Source organism: Puma concolor, chromosome D1 (assembly GCF_028749965.1).
Source record: "Puma concolor isolate L17-30 chromosome D1, mPumCon1.1.hap2, whole genome shotgun sequence".
NCBI classification, from domain to species: domain Eukaryota; kingdom Metazoa; phylum Chordata; class Mammalia; order Carnivora; family Felidae; genus Puma; species Puma concolor.
The window spans coordinates 33,991,265-34,004,265 of record NC_141676.1 but is presented as its reverse complement, the minus strand read 5'-3'; the positions used below and the strand labels follow the sequence as shown (position 1 = coordinate 34,004,265).

The 13,001-nt window shown below is 36.5% G+C and overlaps 1 protein-coding gene across 1 annotated transcript in view; it reads left to right on the top strand.

The window, feature by feature from the left end:
• BBOX1 (gamma-butyrobetaine hydroxylase 1) overlaps positions 1 to 13,001 on the top strand; it is a 59,960-nt gene that overhangs the window by 37,442 nt on the left and 9,517 nt on the right. The window contains exons 5-6 of the mRNA XM_025928950.2: positions 6,498 to 6,603; positions 11,828 to 12,024. Of these exons, the coding sequence (XP_025784735.1) occupies positions 6,498 to 6,603; positions 11,828 to 12,024 (303 nt within the window). The remainder of the gene's footprint in view (positions 1 to 6,497; positions 6,604 to 11,827; positions 12,025 to 13,001) is intronic.

The following is a 13,001-nucleotide window of genomic DNA, read 5'->3' as shown; positions in this document are numbered from 1 at the left end:
ATAAACATTTAAAAAATGTAAAAAAATTAACATATATGAGCATTATGTTTTAGATCCAACAGGACAAGTAATAATAATCAAAAGAAGGCATTCTTCTCTTGCCTGAGGAGACCAGCTTGCAGTGGGTTGAGACTAGAGATTGTAGCTGTTGGTGATAATAAGTCCAGGTCGCACTGGTAGAGCATCTTTTCATATAAGTAGAACTTTAAAAAAGAAAAAGATTACTAATAAATCCAGCATGATATTCCAAGAGTGTGCCACAAACCAAAAGATTATAAAATCTGTCACCAATGCTATAAAGAACAAATCTAGCAAAAACAATATGTAAGCATTCTATACACACAAAAAGATTCAAATTTGTCATAAAACATGATGAAATATCATGAATATCTATGACTGGCCATCTAACTTGGATGGATCTAGTGAATTAGTATTCAAACCAAGCCCACAAAATAGTCTCGAAAAGTCACAATTTTAATGTTCAGAAGCTTTTGACAAAATCCGTAAATGGAAAATATAAAAGAAATTTCTTTTATCTGGAACTAAATTCCAGTATAGTTAACATGCAGTGCTATATGAGTTTCAGGTGTACAATATAGTGATTCAACAGTTCTATACATCACTCTGTGCTCATCCTGATAACTGTGTTCTTAATCCCTTCACCTCTTTCACCCTCCCCCACTGGTAAGCCCCAGTTTGTTCTCTGTAGTTAAGAGTCTGTGTTTGGTTTGTCCAATTCTGAGAATGACACAAGTAGCTCAGTGGAAATACGTAGATTTGTTTATTTTATTTATTTATTTATTTTTTATTTTTTTTTCAACGTTTATTTTATTTTTGGGACAGAGAGAGACAGAGCATGAACGGGGGAGGGGCAGAGAGAGAGGGAGACACAGAATCGGAAACAGGCTCCAGGCTCCGAGCCATCAGCCCAGAGCCTGACGCGGGGCTCGAACTCACGGACCGCGAGATCGTGACCTGGCTGAAGTCGGACGCTTAACCGACTGCGCCACCCAGGCGCCCCTACGTAGATTTGTTTAAAATAGCATCTCTGGCAAAAGCAGGATTGTGTGCACAGTTTCAATGACCTGTCCTTGCACAACACCAGGCAAGTCTGTATCAATGGATTAAGATGCTATGCTGAGCCTACCTCTAGTTTTAGAGAAACCTGGTGCTTCATCTCTGCCTCAGTCATGATGGTTCCTGATAATCTGCTCGAGTTGTTTTACTTGGAAGAACACTGGAATCTATTTCTAATGAAAGATGCGTGTAAATACACCCTCATCTCACTAAGGTCCCACAAGTGAGCTTTTAAAACAGTTTCTCCACAGGCCAATGGGTCACATTTGCATTTATTTCTGCTGTGTTTTCCTTTGGATTTGAGAAGGATACGTGAAAACTTAGGATCATAAACAATCAGCAGCAGCCTTCTTGGCCTGATTCATTTTTATACAGAGGTAGAAAGGTAGACCAAATGACATTTCTAGGATTTTTCCAGACTTATGCTATAACTATTATGAGAATGTTTTATGATTGGAATTGGCAAGCTCCTTTCCTGGGATTTATCATTACGTGCGCATATAGGCTTTTAGGCTACACATCCCATACCGTGCCTAAGACACTTTAAGACTGAAAAATGTTTATCATCCTCTGCCAGTTAGCACAGAAGGCTGGAGAACTGTTTTGATGATGCCAAGTCACAGGCCCCATCCCTGTTCTACAGCCAGTTAATGTCAAACAAAGAAAAGATCTGTTCCCTGGCTAATGCGTTCACCTTGAATCTCAGCCAGCTCTTGGCTGCATGAATTTCAGTTAGTTTACCCCTGATCATAGGAGAAAACAGAAAAGGGAATGTAGGTGAATCAATGCAAAACCATCAACACTCTTGAAAAGAAAATCTAAATATAGTCATTTCCTACTCACAATGTCAAAAGCATCATCTTCTTAGAAGATATTATATATTCTACAATTTGATAAAACTCCTTTTTTAGCATCCTTAAGTCCTTTACTACATGTTGATTATTCTTGGAATGCTGATGGTGACAAGAGCCAGAATCTATATTAGGTATGGGTCATAGAGTGACATGAATTCATAGAGAACATGTATTTCCTGGCTGTAGTCACTACAGTATAATGGATTGTCTGACTCATATTTGAAATGAATTGCAGCAGGCTATATATACTCCTCTTCTTTCACTGGGTCTCTTTCCAGCTTATGGCCACATATAGATGGTACTTTAAACTTTGCTGAAAGATTTACCAGCCTTTCCATTTTAAATTTTAATGGAAAAAATTAAAAAAAAAAAAAAAAACACGGAGCCAAATAGCTAGTTTCATCCTCAATCCCAGAACTTGGGGAAGAAATCCTACCTTTCACTTCAGATTCCTCTTTCTAAAACACATCTCCCAGAAATTCACATTTCTTCTTTTCTTCTAGGTCTTCTGGAGCACCCCCCCAAAGCATTATCCCTGCCGTGATATTCTCCTGGCCCCCAATATCCTTACCTCTTTACCTTGCTTTATTTTCTTCATAGCACTCATCTCTGTTACTGCATTTGGTAATTACTTGTTTATTTGTCTCTCTTACTCCCTGTTTCCTGCTATATCTCTAATGCTAAAACTATGCCTGGAATAGAGTAGTTGTTCAACATATATTTATTGAAAAATGATTTGATAAATGTGAACATAAATTAATAAATAGACATTATAACAGCAATAAAATGATGTGCATATATAGTGACACAATTTTCACACCAGCTTTGGCTTATTTTAAAATACAGCTTGCTTCTAATTACACATGACCTCAATCTTCCAAAGGAAAAGCCTTACAAAATCTGAATATTGGTTTATTTTCTGGCCACAGAGTTGCAAGTAATCCTTAGTTCTTTTACTAACTTTCTTTTTAACTTTTAAGCCAAGCTATTTTTTTTTGTACTGGAGGTAAAATTGACATAACATAAAATTAACAATTTTAAAGTTAACTGACACAGTCCTGTGTCATTTAGTACATTGACAATGTTGTGAAGCCATTACCTCTATCTAGTTTTAATATATTTTCATCAATAGTATTATTTTCAAAAAAAAAAAAACTAATTATTCATCTTGGAGTGAGAGAAAACTAATCCATCACATTATAAAATGGTAAATAAAGTGAAGGAATCAAGTATTTATCTCATTATCGCTAAGTAAGCTATTACATAAAGTAACCAAATACTAGATGAAGGAAAGTAGATAGATCTTTTTAAGAGTATTCCAACTGATAAATAAAAAAGAAATCATTAATTTGGTATTTCACTATTTGAGACCCCCAATAACTTTAGTGGATCTAGCTACTGAGCATAAGTGTGTACAAACATCACAAAAAGAAAGACATCTCAAAATTCTGTATCTTGGAATAAAAGAGCACAATGTCATCTGTAGTTTTGCAAAAGAGAGAAAGTAAGTTTGCCCAAGCCTCTGCACTTAATTGCCAATTTTCTAGAAACACAGAGGACAGGGAAACATGTTGAACTACACCATGATATGCAATCAGGAAAGACAAGACTGTGAGGAACTTTATAGGTCAAGTTCCCAAGTTCTTCAAACAATAAATTTTAAGAACAGGCTGGAGGGGAAACCTGATTAAGAGACTTGAAAGACTTAACAATTGTTGTTAATGGGAAATATTAAACATAGTGTCTGAGGGTGCATATGCAAGGGTAAAAACATACAGAAATGTAAAGAAATGATAAATACAGAAGTTATGGATGTAGTTACTTTGAAGAAGAGAGAGGAGAGATTCTGGTTGGGATAGGACATATAAGCTTAAAGTTATATTTCCTGATCTGAGTAATAGGTATCCGAGTGTAATTAAAATTTTATTAAATAAAAGAAAATAAAATAAAAATTAATTATGTTCCCTGTAGATCAGGAACAAGAGAAGAGTGCTGTTTTTCACCACTGCTATTCAATATTGTACTGGAAGTTTGGGGCAGGACAGTTAGGCAAGAAATAGAAATAAAGGTATACAAATGAGAAAGGAATAAGTATATTTATCTCTCTTCACAGATAGCATGATCCGATATATAGAAAACCCCATTGAATATGCATGCATATGTGCACACACATACACACACACACACACACACACACACACACACACACACACAAAGCTATTAGAGGTATTTAATGAATTCAGCAAGGTTTCAGAATATAAGACCAATACACAGAAATCAGTTGTGTTTATATACACTAGCAGTGAACAATCTGAGAAAGAAATTAAAAAAAAAAATTTCATTTACAATAACATCCAGAATAAAATACCTAGGAATCATTTTAACCAAGGAGGTGGAAGACTTGTAAAATGAAAGCTACAAAACACTGAAGGAAATTTTTTTTTCAACGTTTATTTTATTTTTGGGACAGAGAGAGACAGAGCATGAACGGGGGAGGGGCAGAGAGAGAGGGAGACACAGAATCGGAAACAGGCTCCAGGCTCTGAGCCATCAGCCCAGAGCCCGACGCGGGGCTCGAACTCACGGACCGCAAGATCGTGACCTGGCTGAAGTCGGACGCTTAACCGACTGCGCCACCCAGGCGCCCCTGAAGGAAATTTAAAAAGACCTAATAAATTGAAAAACATCCCACATTCATGGATTGGAAGACAAAATATTAAGATGTGATTATTACCAAGGTAATCTACAGATTCAATGTAATGCTTACCAAAATTCCAGTAGCCTTCTTGTAGAAATGGAAAAGCAATGTTCAAATTCATATGAAATTGCAAGGGGCTCTGAATAGCCAAAACAATCCTAAAAAAACAAGAACAAAGTTGGAGGATTCATACTTCCTGATTTCAAAACTTACTACCAATCAAAAAAAAAAAACAATAAAAAACAAACAAACAAACAAAACTTACTACAAACCTACAGTAATCAAAATATTGTGGTGCTGAAATAAGAATAGACATATAGACTAATGGAACAGAACTGAGAGTCCAGAAGTAAGCCCACACATCCATGGCTAATTGATTTTTAACAAAGATGCTGAACCCTTTTAATGAGGAAAGAACAGTCCCTTCAAAAAATGGTGCTGAGACAACAGTATATGCACATGCAGAAGAATGAAGTTGGCCCCTTTCCTCACACATCATACAAAAATTAACTCAAAGAGATCAAGGACCTAGATATAAAACCATAAAATTCATTGAAGAAAACTTAGGATAAATCTTCATGACCTTGGATTGGGAAATGGATTCTTAGAAACAACATCAAAAACACAACAACAAAAATAGATGAATTGGTCTTCATCAAAATTTAAAACTTTTGAGCATCAAATATCATTTCTAAGAAAATAAAAAGACAATCTATAGAAGGGGTAAAAATAGTTGTAAATCATGTCTGTTAAGGGTCTCTAGTATCCAGGCTATATAAAGTACTCATACAAATTAAAAACAAAAACAAAAACAAAACACAACACTCAATTTAAAAATGGGCAAAGGACTTGAACAAGCATTTCTCCAAAGTAAATATACAAACAGCCAACAAGCACATGAAAAGATGCTCAACATCATTAACCATTAGAAAATACACATCAAAACTATGAAATACCACTTTACACCCACTGAGATGGTTAAAAATAACAACAGAAGCAGCAAGAACAACAACAAAAACTAGAAAATGACAAGTGTTGATGAGGATGTGAAGAAATTGGAACCCTCACATACTGCTAGTGGGAAAGTAAAGTGGTCCAACCACTATGGAAAATAGTTTGGCAGCTCCCCAAAAACTTAAAGATAGATTTATGATATGGTGTTTGCCAGTGACTGAGAGAAGGGCAGAATGGAAAGAAAATTTGTAACGGGTAAGAGGTTTCAATGTGGAGTTATGGAAATGTTTTGAAACTAGATAAACAAAAGTAATGGTTACCAATATTGTGAAATGTCTTAAGGGCCACTGAATTGTCCACTTTTATAGTTTATTTTGGGGTAGCTGCATGACTCAGTTGAGGATCTGACTCTTGATTTCAGCTCAGGTCATGATCTCACAGTTCATGGTATTAAGCCCCACTCCAGGCTCTGTGATGACAGCACGGAGCTGCTTGACATTCTCTCTCTCCATCTCTCTCTGCCCCCTCCCCTGCTCACTCAATCTCTCAAAATAAACTTAAAAAAAAAAAACCACATAAAATGGTTCATTTTATGTTCTGTGAATTTCACTTTAATAAATGCTTTTTAAATGCATTTAGCTATTAAAAAACATAACCTACAATAAACTCTGTGGGACAGACTAATGTGTAAATGTATTTTTCTTTGGAGAAGGGAAAAGAAGGGAGGAGATGCATATTCTGAAATGGTTACTTTGGACAAGGAAAGGTCGAGCTCTCTTCCTGGCTCACATCATTATGGTAATTATTTCATAAAATGAAAAGTTTCCATTTCCCCTATGTATCCAGTTCATTCTAACACATTTCCTCTGGCTTGGTGACAGCCTGTTTAAACATATGTTTCTTGTATTTTACAGACATACTTGGCAAGTGCAAGACAAAATTGACGCAAACAATGTGGCTTACACAACCGGGAAGCTAAGCTTTCACACTGATTATCCAGCCCTCCATCATCCACCTGGGGTAAGGTGAGCCTCAACATATTTTCCACAAGGCAGGCCAAGGACCAATATCCTTCTATATTTTGAGTCTACAAGTCCATATATTTCACTAACTAATCTGTCTTATGTAGATCTTCAAGCACAATCCAAACAAAATGTCTATACCTAAATCTTGAATAGCCTAACATTCCCAAGGGAGAGAAGATTTTCATGTATTTAAAAAAAATTTTCTTTGTTTCTTTGTGGAAATAATTATTGGCACATTTTGCTTTCCCTGGACAAATTTTATGATAGCAGTGCATCTTGAGGTCTTTTTGCATATTTACTGTTCCCAAGAGACTTAAAAGAGAAAATAAAACCAGGGAATAAAATTGAGGGTTTTCCCATAAAGTCACATGGCCATCATTTGTATCAGTTAACGATTGCTGCATAAAAACCACTTCATAATTTAATGGCTTAAAAGAATAGCCATTTGCTTAGCACATGTTTTTATAATTCAGGCTATGTCCAGCTGGACAGTTCTGCTGTTGGGCTGGCTAAGAACTGGTTGACCTGTGTGGAAAACCTAAGGTGTCTTGCCTCTGCTCTACTTAATCTGCTATCCACCAGCAGGCTAGCCCAGGCTTATGCAAATTTTCAGAGAGCAAGCCAAAACATGAAGGCCTCTTGAGATCTCCATTAGTCATCAGTGCAATGTCACCTCTGCCATGTTTTATTAATCTAAAGAAATCATAAGTTTAGCCTACCTTCAAAAGGTGAGGAAGTAAACCCCACCTTTTATGAGCTGCAAATACTCACTACAAAGGGGTGGGAATTCAAGGAGCAGAATAACCATGGCTGTACAGTAAAACCTTGGATCGCAAGTAACTTGTTCTGCAACTGTTCTGCAAGATGAGCAAAGATTTCTAATAAATTTTAACTTGATAAACAAGCATGTCTTGCAATATGAGTAGTACGTGATGCCAAATGTCACATGACCACAAGTGAGCCAATGGTTCTTAAAATTCGCTTTGATATACAAGTGCGTTGGATTGCAAGCATGTTTCTGGAATGAATTATGCTCGCAAACCAAGGTTTTACTGTATTTGGAAACCATCTACTCTCCCATGTATCGGATTGCTCCTCAAGGAGGGAGATGCTTAGCATGGAGCCACAAACCCTCCAGGACAATTTCTGGAAGGATGCTCTGCCACTGCATTTTTACAAAATTGCCATTCTACTAAACCAGCAACATATTTACAAAAGCATCATTTTGTTAAACCAAGAAATAAATGGCCAGAACGATACCTTTGAAAGATGTCTTGTTCCTATTTTTATAGCTAAATGAGATTAAATGAAATCTCCACACAGAAATCTGTATCTTCAAAGGTAAGCAGAACTGGACATTTTGAGCAATTCTCTAGCCAGTGAAGGCAAAATGGGCCAAAATCAAAATTAATCTGTTTTTCTTCATCATGTTAACTGAACAAGTTTTCTCCGTGCCCTAGTTAACCCATTTTCCTCGCCAGTGTTAACTAAGCTAGTTTTAGTATTTAATTTCACATGTTTTAAATTATTTTGTTGACTGTAAAACACCACATGATTTTTTTGGACAAAATGATGACAGTGACAGGAGTCCTATAGTCACCTTTTGGGTGGAGATGAGGGGCCAGTGAAGACACACAATGTGATTTGTTCTAAATGTTTCCCAGAGATTCGCTAAAATTTGGGATTAAAAGCCAAACTAATCAGCTCAGTTCATCAACCAAAGACAGGTTGGAGAAGTTGGATGCAATAAAAAAGATTACACTAGAAAACTAAAGATTCTATTTTAATTTTTAAATCATCTGCTAGTTTTTATGAGTTCAGGTTTTATTGCTGGGTTACAATTGAAAGCCTAAGGAAAGTCATTACATAATCACATTTTTAAGTGATTTACAAATATTCTTGAAATATAATATAATGCTTGACATTTTCATAGCATTTTATACTTTTTCAAAGTATTTTTACTTATATTATTTTGATCCCTCCTAACATTCTGTAAGGGAGACGATTATGCCTTTTTATGTTGGAATAATGAAATGAGGGTGAAATGACACACAGCAAGGTTAAATGCTTTCACAGGGTGACATCTGACTAACAGAACACTTGAAACTTAATCCAGGCCTCTGTATAGTTTTTCACCACACCATGCTGGTCTTGAGTTGGACTTTCTAATTACCATAATTGGTATAATGTGATGAGCATAGGCTTTGTCATACATTAAAAACTCGTCAAATACAGGAACTGAATCTTACACTTTTCTGTATCTTGAGATTAACCCAGCACCTTTCATGTAACAGAGACTTCATAGATATGCTATAAAGAGGCAGAGAAACACCGCAGAGTTGTACCTGTCTCTGTTAGCAAGTGAAACATCCAAGGATAAAAGACCTGACAGAAGATTTTCAAATGAAAGATGATTCCTAAAATGTCTAGATTGTAGTACGGGAACAATTAGATTGTAGGCACCTGTTTGTGCTATTGTTCAAGTTTCCATTTTGAATCATTCAGGGGTCTCTGTACTAAAGTTTGAGGTTTTTTATGACATATAGAATAAGTCGCTTTTCTTTTCAGTGCAGATGAAATGATCTGAATAGTAAGTTACCTGTTGAAAGTGGAGTTTCATCAATTTGGATCATGTGGGGCAGAGATAAGGAGACACATCTTTAATGAACGGATGTTCCTTTGCTCACTGTCTTTGGCCAAAAGTCACATGCTGCCATAAAGTAACATTTAGAAAGAAAATGTTTTTGGTCCTGAGTGACTTACATGAAATAAAATAGGATTTTATACACATCAGGCACCTATTTACCTTTTGAATTAGCCGTGGAAGTGTTGTCTGGCAGCATCAGTCATCTTTTTTCTTTCTTAAGATTGCATCTATGTAAAAGACATCGGTTGATCTGTTTTAAAGATTTATATTTGAAATATTCTGTGACTTCATTATGGCAAAATCTAAGAGGATTGAAAGAACACTGATTCTCTCAAAGAGAGAGGTCTGTCATTATTTTGCCTTTTTAGAGTTTGGTAGACTTGAGGTTGGTGTCTTCATTTCTCCCTCGTTAATCATGCCGCTTGACCCTTCATAGCCTGGTGATGAAATGGTTTTCTAAGATGACTTGGTCAGCTTATGTACATACTTTTTCAAGCCTACAAATTGGCATCAATTTAAAGGCAGAACCATTATTAATTTAGACTAGTGCTCCCCTAACATCAGAAAAAAGGGCATTGTCAACCTGAAATGGGAATTTAAGTTTACAAAGCACATACATACACACACCACACAATACTGAATTATTAAGAGTCCTGTAAAGGGATTTCCCCTTTTATAGGAAAGGACTTGCTTTATGAAGATTTTGAAGTAAATAGATCAAGGTTTGAATGTCAGTGTTACCAGGTAGTAGCTACGTTCTTACTAGCTGCCCAGCTTTTTCACTTCTGGGTGTCAGTTTCTTCAACCATAAAATGGAGATGAAAGTATCAAATTCTAAGGACTGTTGTAAGGAATTGATAAACGTACAACTATAATTTGAGAACAAGTATGTATAAGATTTAAAATAGTGAGAAGATCTGTGCCTTTTGGGGAAAGAAAGCAGGATTTGTCTTCTGGATCTGCACTATCCCATACAATAGTCACCAGCCATATGTGATCATTTAAATTTTAATTTAAATTAAGATGAAATAAAATTTAAAATGCAGTTTCCTCAGTCACACTGACCACATTTCAAGTGCACAACAGCCATGTGGGACTGGAGTCTACTGTATTGGGCAGTGCAGAAAGAATATTTCCATCACTGCAGAAAGTTTGAATGGATAGCCCTGTTCTAGACCATCTATGGAAATAACCAAGCCAAATGGATATTTTTCCCACTCATGCTTCTCCTGGTCTTGATGTTTGATCATATTTGCCTCTTTCTTTCTACAAGAACTGTCAGACTTGATTTTTACTTTTATTTAAATTAGAATGAAGTTTTCACAGCTAAATAGTGTTCGTTTCTTTTAGCAGAAAAGCTGAGTCTAAATTAGGTATTCAAAATCACTCACACATGCTAACTTACCAAAAGGAGTCATATAAACTCCATTCAAAAAATGATATTTTAAAATTTTACTATTTTTTGCTTTTCAAAATAAATAATGTCAAACATTTCTCCCTAAATCTTAGTAAAAATAACTATCGGTTTGGTTTCTTATTCCCAGTGTTTCTTGGGGTTATTCATTCTCATAGCCCCACCTAACCTCCATTCCCTTTGTATCCTTATACCTGAACTGTCTCATTAAATTCTTAAGGAGGTACTTTCTCACTAACTCCCCCCTTTAAAAAAATTTATCCTATGTGCACCCCCAGATTAATATTCTTCAACTCAGTCTTGGCTACCTTACATCCATATTCACAAGCCTTTAACCATTCCCCTCTGTACCCAAGAGAAAGCCCAATATTCTTCATCTGACATTCAAGATGCCATGATGAGGGCTTCGGTTACCTTTTCAACTGGGTCTATTCTTTTCAGTCGTGACATTCTTTTCAGTCATGACCCCCTATTGCAGGCAAACATTTTGATATCCCGTTCAGCGTGCATTTTTTCATATCATGATCACTGCATGTGATTTGCTTTCTCCATTCTGCTCTAGCTATCCAAAATCTTTTCAAAATTTTCTTTAATGTTTATTTTATTTTTGAGAGAGAGAGAGACAGAGCGCAAGCAGGGGAGGAGCAGAGAGAGAGGGAGAAACAGTCTGAAGCAAGCTCCAGGCTCTGAGCTGTCAGCATAGAGCCCAACATGGGGCTTGAACCCACAAACTGTGAGATCCTGACCTGAGCGGAAGTCAGGAGCCCAACCGACTGAGCCACCCAGGCGCCCCTCTAACTGTCCAAAATCTTATCCAGCCTCCTTTTCCCAGTTTAAATCCCACCACCTCTGTAAAGCCAATATGACGTACATAAATATTCCAATATGAAGTGTTCACTCCCTGTAGCCATTATGATCTGTGCCTTTTGTTTACAAACGAAAATTATTATGCCTGTGTTCATGTCTCAAGCTGAAACAATGTTTGAACTATAGGGTGTTGATTAAAAGCAACTTTTTCTCTCCAATCCCTTTGCCTGCTGACACAAAAGAGATTTAAAAGTTTTGTTGACTTTAGTGCATTCATATCTGTCTGAATCTTTAACAGTGTCAAAAGTGTGTTTATCATTTTAAAAGACATTTCTCTATTTCTTTTCACAGGTTCAGCTTCTGCACTGCATAAAACAAACAGTCACGGGGGGTGATTCAGAAATTGTAGATGGGTTTAATGTATGCCGAAAGCTCAAGGAAAAAAATCCTCGAGCATTCCAGATTTTGTCTTCCACTTTCGTGGACTTTACAGACATTGGAGTGGATTACTGTGATTTCTCTGTACAATCCAAACACAAGATTATAGAGTAAGTACTATTTATACATTTCTCATAGCAGTTAAACAGCTGACTGCAAAAACTTCATTAACCTAAATGTAAAGCTTAAACAGAAGAGCTTTGATTAACTCCAGAGCTTTACTTTTTATTAACAGTTTAATCCAATTTTAGAGGGAAAAAGAAGAAAAAAGAATATTATCATCATAAAAAAATCTTGATCAAATTCCATGAAATCTCTTGCTAATTATATAAGAGAAATAACTAAGACTATATACACTTGATTTTTAAAAACTTTTTTACATTTATTCATTTTGAGAGAGAGCAAGTGGGGGAGGGGCAGAAAGAGAGAGAGATTGAGAAAGAGAATCCCAAGCAGGCTCTGCACTGTCAACACAGAGTCTGATGCGGGGCTCAAATGCATGAAATGTGAGACCATGACCTGAGCTGAAACCAAGTCAGATGCTTAACTGACTGAGCCACACAGGCGCCCCTACACTTGATTTTTTTATTTAAAATTTTTTTTTTCAACATTTATTTATTTTTGGGACAGAGAGAGACAGAGCATGAACGGGGAAGGGGCAGAGAGAGAGGGAGACACAGAATCGGAAACAGGCTCCAGGCTCTGAGCCATCAGCCCAGAGCCTGATGCGGGGCTCGAACTCCCCGACCGCGAGATCGTGACCTGGCTGAAGTCGGACGCTTAACTGACTGTGCCACCCAGGAGCCCCATGATTTTTTTATTTTAAATACAAGTTCTACAGAATTATAATCAGTTAGGATTGTACTAGTCAAAATCCCTTCAGCCAGAAGGGAAAGAATATAACTCAAATTAGGTAGATCCAACATCATCTGATGTTAAACAACATCATCTGATATCGATCTCTTTTTTCTTCATCTTATAGCTATGCCGTCCTCTGTGTTGGCCTAATTTTCAAAGATGTCAATAGAAGCCCTACACTTTCATTGTTTTTAGAGCTGGTAATCACACACACAGAAAGTCCTCATTT